This window comes from Agrilus planipennis, unplaced genomic scaffold, assembly GCF_000699045.2.
Source record: "Agrilus planipennis isolate EAB-ADULT unplaced genomic scaffold, Apla_2.0 scaffold111, whole genome shotgun sequence".
Lineage (NCBI taxonomy): Eukaryota > Metazoa > Arthropoda > Insecta > Coleoptera > Buprestidae > Agrilus > Agrilus planipennis.
Genome location: NW_020438907.1, coordinates 706313 through 727203, shown reverse-complemented (window position 1 = coordinate 727203; position 20891 = coordinate 706313). Strand labels below are relative to the sequence as shown.

The following is a 20891-nucleotide window of genomic DNA, read 5'->3' as shown; positions in this document are numbered from 1 at the left end:
ATCCTCATATTTATCAATTTGCTAATGTTTTACTAGATTTTCAATGAGAAATTTATGTTAAAAAAGTGTATCATCTAATTTTAAAAAATTGTTAACAAAACAAACTACAACTAATAAAGTTTTTCTGGATGATTGCATCAAAAAGCTAGACGCACACGAATTTCCAAACATTGAATTTGTGAAGGTAGTCGGAAACCATTTTAAAATTAAATAAATAAACATTTTATAACTGATATGTGTTTTCTTTCTGAAATTATTTTATCTTTAATTTACTGAAGTGCTGAAGTGCACTACAAATATATATTTATTTTCGATAAATAAAATCGGTAAGTAGTCGTTAACTTAACTATCGGAGCTGATATGAACGGGAGGGAACTCGGCTAGTACCCGGGAGGGAATTCGACTGTCCATATTTTAAACAAAACTACCTGCGGGAGGGAATTCGGCATCACCGGGTGGAACGGGCTGGAGCTTAGACCACACTGATGCACAACGTAATGCACGTTTTCAGTTCTAGTTGAGCATAATTCCTTTCTATTTATTTCTTTTGTCCTAACCTACAGCTCCTTTTATGCTCCATAACTCTGGGGTTAATGCTACGTTTGGTCGTACTAACGTAGACCGAGCCACAACAACACGTAGCTATGTATGTTTCTGATGCTATTAAGGTATTTTTTGTCTTTGACCGATCTCAAATTCTGTTGTATGGCTTAGGTCATCATAAAAGCTTTGATGTTACGTTTTTCTAAAATCTTGTTGATTCTATCCGTAACCTTGTGGTTCCATCGATTCTGCCTCAATTCTATTTATACAGTATTTCCTCGTGTGTATTCCTATTTCTTTCTTATTATGACAATTCCAGTGAAAAAAACTTTCACAAGTCTGATTCACGCCACATTTTTGTCTAGAATGATGACTTGATTTTTTGTTTAAATACCGGTCGGTGTGCATAGATTTTCTGTATACAATATGTTAAGTCATCAATTACGTAGCCATGACACTAGTTCACATATCGAAACCAGCCCTTAAGTTTATTTACTATCAACTCCAGCACTTTTTGTCCAAAGAACTCCATGAAGAAGTTAGCTATCGTCCACTGGAAATTAGTTCAATTCGTTCAATTCCATTCAATCTGCTCCACGGACTCCTCAATTGGTACAAAGAGACTCCTGAGTTGGTACAATAGTATGAAACTAAAGCACATCAATGCTCACAAGAATGACTTTATCTGTCAACTTTATTAATTGCAGCTTCTCGACGAAAAGTACTGAGTCTGATAGTGCTGTCCATATTACCAATTTTTGGTTACAAGAGTCCGGTTAGATATCTCGGTTTCGTACGTAGGCCCCCCTGCTCCTGCATTCTGATATTCCTGTTTTATGGATTTTCGATAAACCATGAAGCCTTGGCGAAAGGGCTTGTGATATTTTACAGGCCGTTTAGGCGTTCAGTTACAATTATTCCTTAAGAAGTCTATTTATTGTCAATATTCGTTGTGTTGAGTTCAATTCACTGCTTCACTTTATTTAATATAGAATCATGTATATTTAATAATTCAGTATATTTTTCTTATTTGATTTACAAATAGCACCGCTCTATAAATCACCATTTAACGCCTGCATTCTAAACTACATTGTAAATTAAAAAAATAATACTTTTTTGTCTAGAAAAATAACTAATAAAGAGAAAACTGATACTAATTAGGGAGGATTGAAAAGTACAGACTTCATACAGTAAGTAAGATGTTAAAGGGGATTAAAGGAAACTACACACAGAAATAAAATATAAAATATTGAATACAAAACTTTGATTTATAAAAGAGTTTGAACATAAAATTTGAAGTAAACGTTGTAGAATACTAATATTTGAAACATCTAATGTTGGCAAAAGAATTATTGCACGAGGTCCCAATATTCATGAATATTTTGAGCAACTGAGTCGTACCCGAAAGTTGACGACCTTTAATGGAACGGAAATGATGTCCTATCACAACGTAACGTCACGACTGTCGATTTGTACGCCTATTCATGCACGGTATAATATTCAGCATTCTTTGTATCGCGGGCATATACTGTACATATAAATAGCCACTTTCTTAATATGTCGCAACATATTCTTCTTCAAATTTATCTATCCGATATTGATATAATTTTCCAGTTCTTCTGATTCCAATATTTCTTAGTTTTGCATTTTTTTTTTTGTATTCGACCATCCTCCAAGAATACATGTTAAAATTTGTTTACTTCATCATCATAATGTCGTCAGTCCTAAGACTGGTTGGACACGCACCACCACTCTTTCCTATCCTGCTCTAATCTTTGCATTTCAGTAATCTAATCTAGGTCTACCTCTACTTCCGTTTCTACCTCTAATATGTCTCTGACTAGACCTTCATCCCTACCAACCTATCTCGTCTATTTCTTATTGACTTCCATAGAGTCCTCTATTCTCTTACTCTTTCTAATACCTCTTCATTTCTAACCTTCTCTATCCACGGTATCCTCACCATTCGCCTGTAACACATTTTGAACGCTTCTAACCTTTTCTTTTCCGCCGCACCCACTGTCCATGTTTCGCATACGTACACCGCCGTGCTGCAAACATACACCTTTAACGACCTTTTTCAAATTTCTAAATTAATCGTTCGCGAGCATAGAAGTGACTTCTTTTTTTGAAGGCGACTCGACCCTGCGCTATCATCTGCTTTATATATCTACTACTCCTTCCGTCCTGACTTATCTGATACTCTAGATACTTCAAATCGGCCACTTCTAATTTTTCATCTCCTATCTTTATATTCCATCTTTCCCTACTTTTTTCCCTTGCACACCAGTAATTTTGTTTTACTATTTTGTTAATACCGCTTCCATTTTATTTAAAGCTATCTCTAACTCCTCCTTGCTAGATGCTTCCATATCATCTGCAAATCTAAACATACTAATCTTTTGCCCCTGTGTATCTACTCCTACTTATATCTGTACATATTATACAAATTTATGAAGGTTATTCCAACGATCGCAGTTTAAGAAAATCTATTTGAGAGTGGCTTCATAATGGTTGTGTAGGTCAACATCAATTTAAACGTGTACTTAGAAACCTTAATAATGTCATTCGAGACAGTTTTTGGTTTTCCTCTACTAAGTAATATATCTACTGTTAGCTAAATTCTCAGTCACTCGCCAAATTATATAAATTAAGGAGAATTGTGTTTTCCGCCATTGTCGGTTCCCACTCGTTTTCTTTTCTTATTCATGCTCTAATATCTTCTTGTAAATTCCTCAATATTTTTTCTCATATTATTAATTTGGCTTTATAGATGAAAAATTGATTATAAATATAGCAAATGTAATTAATTTCAATCATATACTGGCATTGGCTTCGTTAGACATCATGAGTTTTCTTTAGTCATTATTTCTATTTGAAAGATCCTTTGTTTATTTGTTCTTTTAGTAATATAGGTATAGATATTACTGGGATGTCCAGCTTTTACTGGTCTATACTAGTTAATATTGCTTATTATATGTAACTAGTGTAAATCAGGCAGCTTCCTTTCTCATAATAGGAACTTCCTCGGTCTTGAATTTTACTTTCGTAACTACTCATTTTTCAATGATTATTATATACATGTAATAAGAAGGTACTAAAAAAAGTAAAGATTTTACCAGTATTACTTTTTATAACTTTTTGGCGATATTACTGTTTTATTTGTCCGTACTTACGTTTTCTTCCAATGAGTCTTGTTTTACCACCAACTGTTATAATACTAATATAATACGTATATATAATATTACATAAATTTTGTCAGAATTTATTGTACACTACAACAATTAGTACAAAATTATGTCTTTTTGAAAATTAAAATAGGATTTTACTAAATTCTAAAAAGCTCTTACAATATAGGTAATTCTATATGAGTACGAATTAGCTTGACTGTTACTATTATGGATAGATACCTGTAAAATACGTTCTTTCACATCCGATTAACTAAATAACTTATAGTTATTGTGCAACTTTCTCCTCTTTATTTCTTTATAAAATGTGATTTTTATTGTTAAAGAAACCCCTTATTAAATAAATAAGCTTAATGATAGCAGGAAAATTAGTTTGTGTTCCGTTGGAACAGCCTACAGCGTGATAACGAGATCCAATGAGATCTAAATCGCGATCCGCAACTGGAACGTTCGGCAGAATACTGGCCACGAAGAAAATTTTGTTCTACTTATGACGTGCCCACCGCGCAGTAGTTCAGTTTGTCAAATCGATATTTCTATTAGTTCTTACTAGCACCCTGTCGAACACAATAAATAGCATTTCATAAAGATCCGTACTTATCCGTCAAATGCTGTTTAGAGATAAGAACTAAGTTGGTCTGCGTTTTGTCAAAACTGTGTATGACATGCTGAAGAAATCCAGCAAGATCGAAATCCCGCCCCGCCTTTGGGGGTCTAAAGGCCGTCGTCGGTTGTAGGTGTTTCCTAATGTTTTGCTAGCACAAGTGGCGAGCAATCACTCCTCGTCACATTCCGTTTGGAAACCAAACATTATCTCCAGCATGGAAGCAGCTATCAAGCATCTACCAGGCGAGGATGTCGAAGGAATACCAATAGAGACGGTCAATGTCCTCAGGAAGCCAATGCCTCCCAGAAGCAACCTAACAAGGAATGAAACACTGACACTACGAAACCTTAACAACTATGAAGATATTATCCTACTCCCGGCTGACAAATGAAACACAACCGTCCTTCTGAAGACCGAGGACTACTACAGAAATATTGGATCCTAAAAACAACAAACCCTTGAAGAAAGACCCAATGCAAGCGAGATTACGCATTGTTAACCGACTCATCAAGTCATCATCCCAACCTGAAAACGTCCAAAGTCGTATTCCGAGGACAGAAACAGTTCCACCGGGAATTACCCAACATCCACAAGGCTAATGTTTCTCTGAGACCTATAATAAGTGCCCACGGATCACCAACATACTACTTAACGAAACACCTGGCATTGTTGCTCCAATCTGATGTGGGAATTAGTGTCGTTTACATCCAAACAGGTAGATGAGGTAGCAAAGAGAAGCTCAGTAACTCTGGTCATAGTCAATCTCTTCACGGAGAAGGAAGCCATTGAAACTTTGAAGTGCAAACCAACTGCTTTGAACAGATATTTGGATGACACCTTCGTAATTTGGGGACATGGAATGGAAATGCTGAACCACTTCCTCCATACAGGAAAATTTCAGACACGGACACGTATCTGTACGCCTTTTCCAACCACCATCCAAGTCAAAGGTATGGTATAATAAAGACCCTGACTGAACGAGTTAGAAGGACCTGCGAACCGAACGCAAATGGCTACAAAAGGAGGGAGACCGAGAGATCAATGAATAGATTAAAGACACCAGAGATCAACGAGCGGTGCACCCTCTCTCTCTAGTATATCTACGATATCTTCCAAAAGTTATGGACAGAATTGACAGAGTCTTAAAGAGATACGACATCAGAACCATCTTCGAACCGATAAAGAAGATTCAGCAGCCCATCAGATCATCTCAGGACAAGGGGGACCCTCTTTCAGCCTCAGGGGTTTACTGTATATCCTGTTCCTGCGGAAAGGTCTACATAGAAGCCACCAAGAGATCGATAGTAACAAGACTCGAGGTGCAAAAAGCAAACTGCCGGCTAGGACACTCTAGAACACCCAGTTAATACCAATCGGCAAGCTACGGTTAACGCAACCGAAATAAGCACCTACTCACCGGCATAAATATAACTTGCGCACGAGAAATCGCCACCAAGCGGCATGGCCTAGAGGTTTAGACCATTGCTTAGCATTCAGGAGGACGTCGGTTCGATTCCGAGTCAGTTTGTCTTGGTCTAGTTTTTCTGTGGTATAATATATATAATAAATAATCTTTCTTACCAAAACCACCACCCACCCATTTCCACGACTCCTGAAAGGAGGCTAAAGAGGGCCTTTCGCTCTACCTTTCGGCGTAGTAAGGAGGGATTACCCGCCCAAAAACATTACTGGCTGATGGGAATGAAACACACAAAAGTAGGTCTTTTGAGAAGTTGCCAGTCCACATCCAACATTGGTGATGGAAGGACTTCTGAAGATGCTTGCCAATCATGCTATCGAAACGTTAGGAAGCAACTTCAACCGACGGCAGCCCTTAGACTCGAATCAGGCCAAACTTTTTATTTTAATCTCTTGTTATATGAGTATAACTTATTAAAATTTTATTACCGTAAATCCTTTGTCCAATTTTTCAAGGCTGCATTAAAACGGTACAAACTTTAAATTATCCGGATTGCAATAATTCCATAATTTATGTTCAGGCTGGAAACCATTTATGGAGGGATATTTCTCCATTTCTTATGGTACCACTTGTTCTAATGCAAATAAATATTTTGTTATTTCAGGTACGTTGAATTGAAAGAAGATGAGCCTCGATGGACCTGCTAATGAACCGATTAGACCTCAACGTCGAGAGAAAAGTGAAGGTTAGAAATTTTTAATTATACATCTTATACATTTTTCAAGATTAGTAGATAGTACCAATGAGGGATTAAAGAATATTAAATCATATCATACTTCTTATTTAGAATGTATGTATTATTAAGTTCATGTAATTTAGTCCAAAATAGGGCTAAAAAGATTACTATAAAATAATAAATTTTTACTATATTGCTTGGAGAGTAGTTCATCAACTTTTTCTGAATGTTAATGATCTACTTACACGTACATATATTCATCAACTAGCATTCAATAACTTCACGTTGTTTTGTATACCATATTGGACGAAGAAGAGGAAAAAACTTGTATGCTTCCTTTTCTAATTCGCTAGAGTGCGCGACTGTTCACAACCACGTTCCTTTTTACTGAGTTCTACGAAAGAAGTGTAATAACTAAATTACAAATAAGGCACTAAGTATGATTATTATCATTCGTTATTTTAGATCCAAGTTATACAGGGTGCAAAAGAATAACGTAGTTGAAAGTACAGGTAAATTTAATTCGTGCCCGCAACGCCGCACTCAAGCAGGTGTCAGTTACCAGAATCAGTGCAGCATTTGTTTTGTAACTTTTTACTCATATAATATTTATTTGTTAGATTAGATTAACTGTGATTTAGGCTGTTTCTGTTAACAGTCAGCCTCTAGTAGCCTTATTCATTTGTTATTTAAATCTGGCACGATGCAAACAATGTGCAGTTCAATAAACTAATTCAGCAATACAAAATATCAGTCATTAGCGAAGGTCAGAATCTATGTCAATGTAAAGCAGCTATTGTTGAAGTAAAGCGAGATGATACGTATTTACGGATTTAAACCCTTCACCTCTGTAGGGACGAAATCCTTGATTTCAAAGAAGGCAATCTCCAAAATATTACACTCGTGACACAAATTACTTCAGACTCCCAAAAAAATATTAATTGAAGTAATATATAGGAATTATTTTACAAAACAAAACTAAAACTCAGTACAAGGTTACACGATGCGCGAAATAGAACAAAAGAAGAGTATGAGCGACCAGTTCTCTTAAATGTCATCTGTTTTATATACTTCTATAGGCTTCTCTGTTTAAAACTATTTTTGGAACACTTCGTGTCTGTCACCCACGAGTGCTAAACTACTAACAACAAAAAAGGTACCTTGCGATGCAACGGAGATAGTGGTAAAATAAAGTAACGGATGAAAGAATTTTAACACACTGTGTGACTCTAACACTCCACAACAGCACCATGTACAGTTCAAGCACTCCGTCAGGTAATTAATAATTAATTAAGGGATTTTTGCTACCGGCTCAAGCACTCCGTAATAGCCACTTCTTAATGAGAATTGTACGGCTCAAGTACAAGAATTCTAATCTCTTTAGTGAAATAAGGCAGAAATATAAAAACAATAAAATGTCAATCAACAAGACTTACTTCGTACACACTCGAAATAGCAGGGAACGTTGGATCCTTTCATGTGACACAAAGGTGCTGCATTGCCTAACTATTTTCATAGAGTTTTGTTTACAAACAAATTTGCTTCACGCGAGATGGAATTTTGAATTTCCATAATAATCACTAATGGTACGACGCAAAGTCGCAAGTGGTACATCATTTGCGATTTTAAGAATTGTTTTCGGTAAATGCGTGGTGGAAAATTTTTGGAGACATATTTACCTTTTTGGTAACGTTACTTGCCTACAACCACTCGTAAAAAAAATTAGGCGCCTTGGCAATATCTCAATGTACCTTTGTTTGTTTCTTTTATGTTCTTGCATTTACATAGTGTTGCCTGCCTAAACTGTTTACATTTATCTTAGACAAATTGAAATACCTTAGTAAGGCTTTGTCTAACGTTTAATATACTTCAGTAGCAGCAAATACTTACGAAATGGATACATTACCTCTATTTGGATATGTTTCTTTGTTTCAGGATGGTGGGGAACACGTCACACAGTAACGTTTATGTTGTTCTTAGGAATGGCGAATGCTTATATTATGAGAACTAACATGTCCGTTGCTATAGTAGCCATGGTAAATCACACAGGCCTTTTAATGTTAAACAGCAATAGTACAGACAATAAAACCGATACACGGGTAAGTTCATCTCACATTTTCAATTAATGCCTTAAATTCATCCAATTCTATTTTTATATACTTAACAATGTTATGATAACATTAAATATTGCATTATTATTAAGACGGAACGAACGAAACTAAAATAACATTATCATTGCAACATAAACATTGTGATCTGTTCAGATCTTGATTTATGTTATATCATTTTTCTACCTTTTTATGAATACGCTTATGTTGCCATTGATGTACAAACATCATCAAGTTTAACAACTAAGCAACATGCAGGGCGCCGGCAGAGGAATAAAATAAACATACCCGGTACATTCACCTTTATACATCTCAAGGTAGGTATTTAACTTTGATGTGTAGGACCTCAATACTCCTACCAGCCCATTCAGGTATTAACCAAGTATAGTTTGACTTCGCTTTCATATTTAGTTTTTGGTGTGATTTCAATCAATTTTGTTTTATGTACTAATATTGCATTAATTTTTTTATAAAATCATGTTTCCAGTCTTTCTACATCAATATTTGCGCATACAAAATGAGACGTTTCTGGCCCTGATACCGCGACAATTTGACAAATAAATGACAAGTTAAGACATGCTTAAATATTTAAACGAAGATATTGCTAGTGATTGTGATTCTCAACAGTTGTATGAAATTAATAACTTATTCAAATTCTTTTATAAGTTCCGTACAAGCTATTTGTGTTAACAAAGAAAACAGAAATTCATATATTTACATATTCCGAATCCTTTTGTTTTGAATCATTTGTAATCCTGTCATCTTTCTGCTCGTTGTCTTTTCTCTGTTCAATCTTTTATCCTGTGCGTGCTCCACAGTTGATTTTAACATTTTACGATTTCTACCAAACCCATCTCATACCATTTATAAAAATGTTTTGGTAACCCATCCTAACGTAATTTCTCTTTTGCTTTTCTGTTTTCGCTCTTAATCTTATTTCTCTTTGGAGTTTTTTTAAGATCCAGCAAAGTAACGATTGATACTATTCTTTCCTTTATATGCATAATTTTTATTCTCTTTTCAAAGTTTTTTACTTCGACTATCCATATTTCTCTAGATATTCTACACTATAATGTACTGTAGCGATTTTATATTTTTTACAAAAACAATTATTATTTTTTAAAGTGAAGTGTTGAGTGTGTGTTTGTATATTTGTCGATGTATGTGAAAACCGTATTACTTGTATTTGTGTGTTTGGAATTTTTGTAAATGTCTTTGTATGTTGTTATCATTGTAAATTTCATTGTGTGTTATATTTTATTATTGTGTAAATATTCTTTCCTTATAATTCTATTTCTATAGTTACTCTTTACCCGCTCTGTATCTATTCTTCTCTTACACGACTATTTAATTGCCTTCGTACTTTCCTATAATCTCTTAATAACATTTCAACCCTGTATACTAACTGCATGACATCTGTAATCTTTACTTTTTCTAATTGCTATTTTATGATGGGTCTCTTCGGTTATTTGGGTTCAAACTTAACTTCTCAGTATTTCTTCTAAACGTCATTTCCAGATTTCACTAGTAACTACTTTAATCACTTATTTCTAACTCCTGCTTATCACCCTTTCTATAATCTCTTTTCAAAAACTAAAATTAGTTCTGACCTGTGCTTCCTAACTTCAACTTCAACTTCAACTACTACTTTCAAATTTCTAGTCTTTATGTCATTTTCTGTAATGTAAATACTTTACCGTTTTCACGCATTATTTTATTAAATCACTCCACCTATCATCCGAACACATCGGGTCCAAAATACGTGTACGTTTCAAATTAGTAGCATTATTTAGCAATTGTTTCTGGCTTATTTATCTTTCTATCTATTTAGTTACCAAGACGCATTCCCACCAAAACGTAGTTTTTTTTATTTCTTTTAAGTATACCTGTATGAAAGTAAGGTACCTACTATCATTCTGAAATACAAGCCTTGGCTATCATTCTGGTCGTAACGTTGAACGTGTCAGTTCTGTAGGTAATTTCCTTTAATTTTTTTTATCGTTCCTACTATGTAATAAAATCAGACTATGTAACTCTTTTTTTAGATTTTGACCGAGCAGCATGACCTAAAGGTTTAGATTATTGCTTAGGATTCGGGAGAACACACGTTAGACTTCGGGCCCGTCTGCCCTGGTTCAAGTTTTTCTGTGAATCACTAAAGAAGACGCCGAGATAGTAACATTCCACAGATAAACTTTTAGACACTTTTGTTTTCATTTCCGTCCAACTAATATTTCTCATCCCAACCATTACCTAATCGTTTTCATTACTCCTAAAGGAGGCTGAAGAAGGACTTCCGCCTCACCCTCCACCGTAGTCCGGAGGTACCGCCTGTCCACAAGCATTAATAGCAGGTGGTACTGAATCGCCCAAGAGTCTTTTTTAGAATTTGTACCAGATTTATAAATAGGCACTAGTATACATAGGTTACAGGCGGAAGTTTTGAAACGTGCAGGTTAAGAGGTTAGAGGTAGTTAATTTAAACTAGTTAGTCACATTTACGAGACGAAGAATATGACGAATAATTACAAATAAAATATGGCTATGGTCATATTAATGGGGAGGTGCGGATAGATGCGATAATTTTAGAACAATTAGCTTAACTTCTTATGTGTCAAGCAACTTAACTAGAATCATATAGAGAAGGATGGAAAGTAGGGCGGAAAAAATTAAGATTACCAGTTTCGGTTTGTGATAAATACTGAAGGTGGATGTGCAGAGATCGGGCAGGCGTCTTGAAACAGACCTCATTAATTCCCGAAAATTATTTTGAAACATTTTTTTCGGAAACTGAACTAGCATTAAAATGTTCTAGTAATTTTTTGCCTTTGTTGTAACTTTTTAATCTAAAAGTTGATAAATCACTTTCTTGGAAGCCTGTTTTGATTTTAACTTCAATTAACGATACAAACAAACACTTCACTGTCTGATTGTCGTGATCCTTACCATGGGTTTGTACGTTAAGACGTGCACGAGCAATCCCATTTTTTAAAATGATAACCGAGAGGCGCTTACGTTTCGCGAGCGGGTTACTTGCCTAGCTTATGGAATTTATCTCATGAAAAATAAAATCGTCGAGCGACAGATCGAGGTCGACAATCAATGGTTGCTAAACCTTTACTAGGTCATAAACAATTAATGAAAAGAAACCGCATTGCTTTAAACTTTATCGACCCACCTTTTACTACAAATGGATCTCGAAATTATAGAGCGACAATTAAGAGATTTTAAACATCGACGCACGAGAAACAAAGAAATTCCGCTTTAACCCTAAATTTCCATGAAAATGCGAAATTTGCACAAAAAAGAATTACTAGTGAATAATCACAATCGCAATCATTATTCTGCGTAAATCCTTAAAGCAACTTGTACAAAATCACTTTTCCTAGGGAATTTTATGAAATTTTTAGTTGAGACTGGTCTGGAGGTGGTTTTGGGAATGTAATCACGACGATCCGCTTTTTTCGGAAAAGGCAATTCCTTATAGTTTCATCCGTTTAACATTTTAGATAAGTAGCGTTGTTAAGAATGCCCGGAAGTCTCAAACTTGCATCTCGCGACCCTTACCATCTGGTTATTTCCAAGAAAAAATTTCAATTGTATGAAATTGCGTAAATTTATTCTATTTTATGGATTTTTATTTTTTCCCGATACGCCACCGATTGTCATTCAATCATCATCTACTGATTTGATAATAAAATGTCTTGGATGAAATTAAACAGCAAAGATATTTGCTTTATTTTTGGACAGATTCCGGCAGTTGCCTTTGATATTTTCAAAACGCCTTACACACTTGCGAAATATGCGAGGCCTTTGAATTTTTCGATTCGATTTGATTATTAGTAAGTAGACCTTTGGACCCATACGATAAATTTAATATATGAAGCAGCCAGTTGAAATCTAAACTTTCATCTATTTTGTCTACTTACTGAAATAGAACTTACATACTAACCTAAATAAAACACCTTACATGAATCTTTAAATTAGAAATTTTTCTATGTCTATATGCAGGTATTTTGGCCATCATGGGTTTTATTATTATTACCAAATATATTATTAAGTTAAATTATTAAACTTGGGTTGCTTGGGAAAAAGATTATTTCGTTAACAAATATACAAACCTCAAACAAATTGCTATGTATTTAGGAAAAGAGTTGATGTAAATGATTTTGAATCTACAATAATATGTTATATAACTAATCATTATTTTTCATCAGTCACTCTATGAATACATAATACACAGAGAGAGATAGATAGAGTATTGTTTGTATGTAGACACTTTGAACGTGCTAACTTAGGCCGAAGGCTAATTTGCTCATATTAGGTGCTAAAAGTATTGTAAGAGCGATTTTTATTATTATTATGGATGATGTTATATTTCACCTATTTAATTAACTTATCACCCATCAAGTATATTTACCGATGGCCTTACAGCTATTTCCTCCTACCAGCTTTACATAGCAACCAGTGGGTTCGCCTCAGAGTTACATCTTGCGAAGTGGCATGGGGCGTTGAGTGTAAAATAACAAGTAAGGAAATAAACAAAACCCTCAATTAGAACAATACAATGCAATACATAGTTTAAGCACTTACGGGGGCCGACGTCCCAGTTGGGACCGCCTTTGTGATGTCCCAACGTAGTCGAATTCGGTAATGTTGTGTCCGAGTACTCCTGATGAAGATTGTAGACTACCCGAAACAATAGGTATTTGCCACACCTAGGTCCCAGCTAAATAACCAGGCATTGTATGCATTGGCCTAATGCATAGATCGCTCCCAATGCTTATCTTTACATTGGCAAGCTATGTGTAGTGACTTATCCCTCTACTGGATGCCCTTGTGCCAAAAAAAAAACTTTTAGGTGTTTCATTCCCACCAGCCAGTAATGCTGGACTACGCCGGAAGGTAGGGTGGAAGGCCCTCTTCAGCCTGCTTTCAGGAATCGTGGGAATGGGTGGGTGGTGGTTCGGACGAGAAAGATGAGACAGAAGAGAATGAAAGATTATCTGTGGAATATTACTGCCTCAGCATTTGCCTATGTGATCTAAGGAAACCACAGAAAAACTTGGACCAAGGCAGACGGACCCGCAATCGAACCGGCGTCCTCCCGAATGCTAAGCAATGGTCTTGTGCCGATATCACTGAAGCTTTACCGACACTTAGACCAGTGCTGTATACGACAGGTCAAGGAGTGGACTTCTACTCTCATTACCACGTCACCCACAGGTGCACTGCCACTCCAGGCATATCTAACTAGATCTGCAGTGGACTACCTGACGCACAGGATGTACACTCTACCTAAGGGTGTCTCCGATCCGTCAGCCATCCACCTACAGGCTTTACATTTCAATAACAACAACAACACTTAAAATACATAATATGTGCACAATAACCAACTGTTTCAATGTTATCAACTGCTCTTACGGCACCTTACTCTCTCACGAGATTAACAACAGCCCTTACGGTATCTTACTCTCTCACCAAAGTAACCACTACCCTTACGGCACCGTATTCTCTCACCAGAGTATCCACCGCCCTTATGGAGCTTTACACATCCTTACACACCGACTGCCACTTCACCATTGCCGTTAACTAAAAAGCTCTCTTTCAACGGCCCTGTTTCGTTTCACTCTACATATATTAGTTATTAGTATTTGGTTAGCCCAAATTGTAAATAAATGTCGAATAAATAACTTTCCTACTGTTTTTTACGTTCGAAATATTCAAATTATTCATTCGAACTTTTTGTACAATTGTACCATATATAACTCGAAGGACCATAGAAACGCCGAGTTGTAAATATAACGAATTTATTGTACAACTTACAACTACGACCTCTTCTAACTTATTATAAATATTGAAATTTTATTGCTGTCTTATTAAAATAACAAATGTTTAGTTACTCTCAGCGAGTCTACAAGAGAACTGTTCAATGGAACTCAAATTTTGTAAAACTAGATTCCGAAATCGACAAATTATCCCTCTTAATAACGAGGTTATTGACAGTAATACCAATGCACAATATACTAACCATGGGGTAAACCCTCATTTGTGCTTCTGCGAATTTGCCTACGTGACCGTAGATTTCGGAAATATTTCCAATAATAATAAACTTTACACTAAAGCTATAATAAAATATGAAAAGGTTTATGCCATAAAGTCCCTGTGTCAGCATGTCACAAATAAGGTTCCTAAACACTTACAGTACGTAGGTATGAACATAACTCACTATTCTTAAAGTCTGAGTACCGATTTTTAAAAGCCATCTAATTATCTTGCTTACATTAATTTTTAACAATATTCTGTGAAACATTATGTAAAAATTGATATTTAGACTCTCAGAAAAGCAAGTAATGTTTTTAAGGATGTACCTTTAGCACCTTTAGCACCTGATATCTACAAATTGATTGTCGGCTTATGTTCAAAGTACATACTAATACTGCTCCATCCCACCCATTTTCTGGCGGCTTTGAGGTCTTGGACCTTTGCGTAATTTTTAACCACAAAACTGTCACTTTTTGAAAGTGCGCAGCTATCCTGTTTTTAGGATTAAGTTTCTACATTTCTTTTTACTTTAGTTTCAATATAATTTCAGCATTCCACATCTTTGCCTGATGGAAACTATGTATGGGAGTCGGATGTCCAAGGTCATATTTTGGGTTCGTTCTTTTACGGTTACGTGCTTACTCAAATTCCCGTTGGAATCTTATCAAAAAAATATGGAGCCATAAAATTTTTAGGTTATGGAATGCTAATAAATTCTATATTCGGTTTCCTGGTCCCTTTTGCTGCAGATTGGGGTTACGTCTGGCTCATTATAGTTCGATTTATTCAAGGTTTAGGAGAGGTAATAAAGATCGTTAATGTATATAAATATACAAACATTGGTATTTTTAACTTAAAATGTTATATGCGTAAATGTATACATATAACGCATATGTAACAAAATTAGTATAGTTGCGCATATAATTATAAATTAAAACAAAAAATACAAGAATGCTTTTATAAAATATTCATTGCCTCGATAATCGACTAGATCTAATATTCGTAAACTGTCGGTCTGGCTATTGTTGTCTATTATCATACGCGTTTCTTTCATTCTGTACTCATTCAATGTTGACATTTAGTATGACATCGTGTTTTGGCAAATTTGTAATCAATTCCTTTAGAATTGGTAATACCCCTAAGATAATTAATAGTAGTAATGATACACTACTATGAGCCTATTGAAAATAGGTAAAAATGTCTACTTACTAACTATGAACTGCATGTTGTTTACCTTCAGAGTATCCATTTAGTTTCCGAAGGATAAATTCACCATTATTGCACGATAACACAATAGAAACAGAAGTGCAGTTATATGTACAGAAACTGCCACGAAGTAAATAAATAAGTAATTTCGATAAACAGCATTTTCGTATTAAGCTAAACGAGTAAGTAAAGAAATTTTATATTTTTAGGGTCCTAGCGTTCCTTGCACTCATGTGCTTCTATCGAAATGGATTCCCGTTGAAGAAAGAAGTCGGATGGGGTCGTTTGCTTACGCAGGTAAGGATTACTAAATGCTTGACTTAATACTCCTTAATTGTTACGTATTTTATAATAATTTCCACATAATCTGTTTGAGTGTTAGATTAATGCTATATCTTGTGATTTGAATTTTGGTCGAACATTCTCTCGTTGAGTACGTACAAAACGTTTGTGTATATTATTCCCACCTAATGCTGGTGAGCGGACAGCATCTTCGGCGTTCGTTCTCTTTAACCTTCTTTACTTGAACTCATGAAAATGGGTGGATCGTTAGTGGAGAAATACAAATGAGACGGTAGATATAACGGAACAGACGTGAAGGCCTATCCGTGCAATCTTATGCCTCAGTATTTGCCTACATCCTCAAATGATCCAAGAAATCCACGGAAAAGCATAGACCAAAATGTTAAACTTCGATCTGTATCGCTACACCACGTTGTAATGTCGCGCATCTTAATGTGTTGATATTTTTGACTTAAGTTATGCACTTTTCAAGGTATCAGATGGTCTTTGTTTCGTCGCCTTGTAAGGGCTCGTTTTCGGCAATATCCTGCTGATACTTATCAGTAGGGCAGAATAAAGCGGCACCACCAAAACTAATAAGCGGTGCATTTAGTTTTGATATAATAACGCATAGACGTTTAAATTGTGGAATTTTATATTGAACTTACATCTACTGTACACCTTTAATTACACTATATACATCGAACTAATGTGAGACTCTTTGCTTTACATGATCTTAATCTGAATCTGAATCTCGTGAGTCTGAATCTTTGTGTGTCTGGATCTTGTGAGTCTGTCTTAGAAACTTAAAACTAAGACTTAAATAAACTTAACTATGCAAATAAAGGGGGTGGAGTGTAGGAGTCCCTTCCTAAATATTATGGATGACAAGCTTCATTGCTCATTACCACTGGGGGTAGTTCTGGTAGACACAATAGTCCCAGATTTCACCATCTGACCTAGTTTCCAGTGAAAGTTTACATTTATGGGGCAATAAAATGAATCGCTTTGAGTCCTCGATGGACCTGTACATTACAAGACATGAATTTATGACAGTCTTCTTGCTGTCAACCCTGACCAATTTGTTTACACTTTTTACTTCATCATTTATAACAGTGCCATCCATAACACCATTTTACGCATAGGCACAAAAGAAACCCTTCTCGAAATCGAAACAAAAGATTTTGATTCTTAAAGAAACTATTATTTCAAAAAAAGCGACGTTAAAAAGAAACTGAATTTTGAGTGAAACGAATTGATGAAAGGACACGAACAGTTTTGAGACAGTTATTGTTAAATTTTGTACCTAACTTGTAGAATATCAAAAGTGGTTTCTAATCTGTTTTGTGAATATAAAAATTTCAATTCTATAAATGTAATATCTAACTGAAAACCCCAATATCGAACCATATACAAACAAAAATGAAAGTCGGATGTATATCAAGATGTTGTATAGTGTGTTAAGTATGTTTATTTAGAAAGTCTTCCCACTAACTGTGCACAAAATTACTCTCCTTTTTGGGTTTATTATTATAACTGCCTTTATTAATTTTGATTTTTTTTCAGGAGCTCAATTCGGAACTGTTATAGCTATGCCAATAAGTGGCTGGTTGTCAGCTTCTCTTATTGGATGGCCTTCCATTTTTTACATTTTCGGGGCAATTGGAACTTTATGGTCAATAGCATTTCTCGCTATTACTTATGAAGACCCAGGGTGCCATCCAGGAATTCATCCTGTAGAAAGAAAATACATTCAGAGAAGCATTTGGGGAACAACTCACAATTTAGTAAGTTAACACTGCTACCATTATAAATTCGTGCTATCGTAACATCTATACAGGGTGTCCCATTTATAATAATTAGAAGAAAACATGGCTTCTTGACACAAAACACAACAAAAAAGTGTTATACAATTTTTCAATCCAATGACAAATGAGCTCGCAAATCGTCTTTGTAAATTTGAACATACAATTTGTTTCATTACGGGTCTGGATCTAGGCGACTAACGTTGCTCAGGTGCTCTAGTGTGAATGTAACAAGTAACAAGTACCTACCGGGAATAAGCCGAATGCACTTCGACCATATAAAAAAAAGGTAAACGTGAAAAAGAAAGGCGTACCTTTTATAAAAAGTGTTGAAATTGTCCGCCATTCGCTTCAATTCAGCATTGGCAGCGGTGTACCCAGTTGCTGCGAATTTCGACCCAGATACCGGGAAGATTTCGAATTATACGATAGGCATCACCACCAACTGACTGTTGAATAAGAACTCTACTAGAATGCACTATCACACTACTAATTGTCCTTATTGTAATAGTCTTTTATGAAATGACCACTAAATAAATAAACTAATACTAACAAACCAGTAAATTCCACAACAATCCAAAGCAAACTGAACAACTTTTTAGAAACTACGACATTATGAATATTTATTCCAGTCACTTTCAGCAGTGTAATTATACGAGGTTATATCAATATTTAGCTTTCTACATTTAATGAAAACAAAATAACCACTTGGTCTTTCTGGACACATCCTTGTATACTCCACGTGGGGTTCAAAGTAGGTCTGGATCTTGTCTAAACTTTTACAACCATAACACATACATTTGTTTCCGTACACTACTACGTTATGTTACAAAACCTTTACCAAACGCTGGGTGGCTAGGGTTGTTTGTGCACCGCTTCTAACTATTCCGTAGTCGTTACAATTTCTTTTCTATTTAAAATAATATATACTCGACGTCATGGGCTACATTAGGTCCATTTTAGTTTACGATCATGGGATTTTCGATTGTGATAGATACGTTTTATTTTCTAACATGTTCAGTCATCTAATGGACCTTAACGCGAGTGCATTTTCTTCGGCTTAACGTAACTTAATAATATTAAATAAACCATAATAAACAATAACATTACCCCAAAAAGCAGCTGATTCTGACCTACTGACGGTGAATTTTTCTACGATCAGCTGGCAATCGTAATTAATTTGCGATTGTGCAGGGCCGGCATCAAAACTGTTATAATTTTATAATTTTTTATTTTGTTTCAAAAGTCAAAAGTGTTATAACATTTTATGTTCCAAATGCTCGTAGGAATCTGTGGTATAAATATTAATTATTATAACTAGGACACCCTATATACCATTTTCTATATTTAGGTTACTGATGCAATGTAAGTATGGGTATACAAAGTACTTATTTATTTAAAATTATAAGCTAAAACATACCACTCGGTTAAAAAGGTTAATCGTTTAAATTGTCAAAATCAGAATAAGAAGACAATCAGAATTAGACGTGAAACAGAATTAGAAGTAAGTTAAAGTGGTGAAACGGGTGATTCATTTCTAGTAATCAATGTACATTTTATTATTGCAGGATATTACCATTCCATGGATGTCAATTTTCACTTCACTACCTTTTTGGGCAATTCTCATCGCTAATTCCGGTCATAACTACGGCTATGATATGTTAATGACGGAACTTCCAACATATATGAAACAAATTTTACATTTCAATATTCAAGCGGTAAGAAATTAAGGGAGGTTTTTTATCAAAGTGTTACATATCGTTTATAATTTCAACTTCCAGAATGGCGTTTTGTCAGCGTTACCTTATCTTGCCATGTGGTTCCTCTCTGTCGGTATGAGTTACATTGCTGATGGTTTATTAAGAAGGGGCTGTTCACTGACTATAGTTAGGAAATCTTTCAACACAATTGGTAAAAAAAATTAAAAATTTGTTTTTATTACTTCAAGACATAACGGTTGTTTTTATAAATTTGCGTTATTAGCGAGATTGTATGTTTTCTTTTGGTATTGTTGTCATCTGGGCATGAAATTACTTCGCGACTTTGTACTGTCTGCACGATAAGAAATCATGAAATAATAGCGAGAAAGTTAATTATTTCTAAAATTCAAGTCTACTAATTAGAAGGTAGTAAAAAGTGTCCACTAAAAAAGAAGACAACGTGTAATTATACAAGGTGTGTTCAAAAAGTACCCGGAATTTTTAAATTTCGCGGGTGTGGAGAGTCCGATTGTCAATTTTTTTTCTATTGTGTTGATATACATGCCCCTAAAGTATGATCAAATTTTCAGCTATATTCACTGTTTACTTTGTCTGTGGTAGTCGCTAAGGTTCGACGTGTTTTTATGAGCTCGGCGATTTTTGCTTGTTTAAACAATGGAAGAATTGAAGAGTCAAAGAATTTGTATTAAATTTTGCGTAAAAAATGAAATAAAGTGTAACAAAGTGTGTGAACTGTTACAAAAAGCCTATGGTGAGTCTGCTATGAAAAAAACAAGTGTTTACGAGTGGTATAAGCGTTTCCAAGATGGCCGCGAAGACGTTGAAGATGACGAACGCTCCGGTCGACCCTGCACGTCAATAATCGATGAAAATGTGAAAAAAGTGGAAAAAATGGTTATGAATGATCGCCGAATCACAATTAGAGAAGTTGCTGATGAAGTTGGCATATCAATTGGCTCATGTCATAACATTTTTTCAAATGTTTTGGGCATGAAACGAGTGGCAGCAAAATTCATTCCAAAACTGCTGAATTGTGACCAAAAAAACAATCGCATGAACATCGCTCAGGAGCTGTTAAATGACGTCAACGACGATCCAAGTTTGCTTGAAAGGGTCATAACTGGTGATGAAACATGGGTGTACGGTTATGATGTCGAAACCAAAGCACAATCGTCCACCTGGAAGCATTCAACGTCACCAAGAGCGAAAAAAGCACGTCAAGTTCGATCA

General features: G+C 35.3%; 1 protein-coding gene and 1 pseudogene across 3 annotated transcripts in view; both read left to right on the top strand.

The window, feature by feature from the left end:
* Positions 1 to 20891, top strand: part of LOC108736966 (putative inorganic phosphate cotransporter) — a 34666-nt gene that overhangs the window by 7469 nt on the left and 6306 nt on the right. For 2 of the 3 annotated variants that reach the window (XM_018469593.2, XM_018469595.2), the window contains exons 2-9: positions 6423 to 6503; positions 8430 to 8593; positions 15198 to 15449; positions 16063 to 16150; positions 17702 to 17922; positions 19403 to 19444; positions 19509 to 19658; positions 19722 to 19851. In XM_018469593.2, the coding sequence (XP_018325095.1) occupies positions 6443 to 6503; positions 8430 to 8593; positions 15198 to 15449; positions 16063 to 16150; positions 17702 to 17922; positions 19403 to 19444; positions 19509 to 19658; positions 19722 to 19851 (1108 nt within the window). In that variant the 5' untranslated portion in view covers positions 6423 to 6442. The remainder of the gene's footprint in view (positions 1 to 6422; positions 6504 to 8429; positions 8594 to 15197; positions 15450 to 16062; positions 16151 to 17701; positions 17923 to 19402; positions 19445 to 19508; positions 19659 to 19721; positions 19852 to 20891) is intronic. The other variant, XM_018469594.2, reaches the window with a different exon arrangement.
* The window catches only part of LOC112904124, a 2720-nt pseudogene continuing 1688 nt past the window's right edge, over positions 19860 to 20891 (top strand).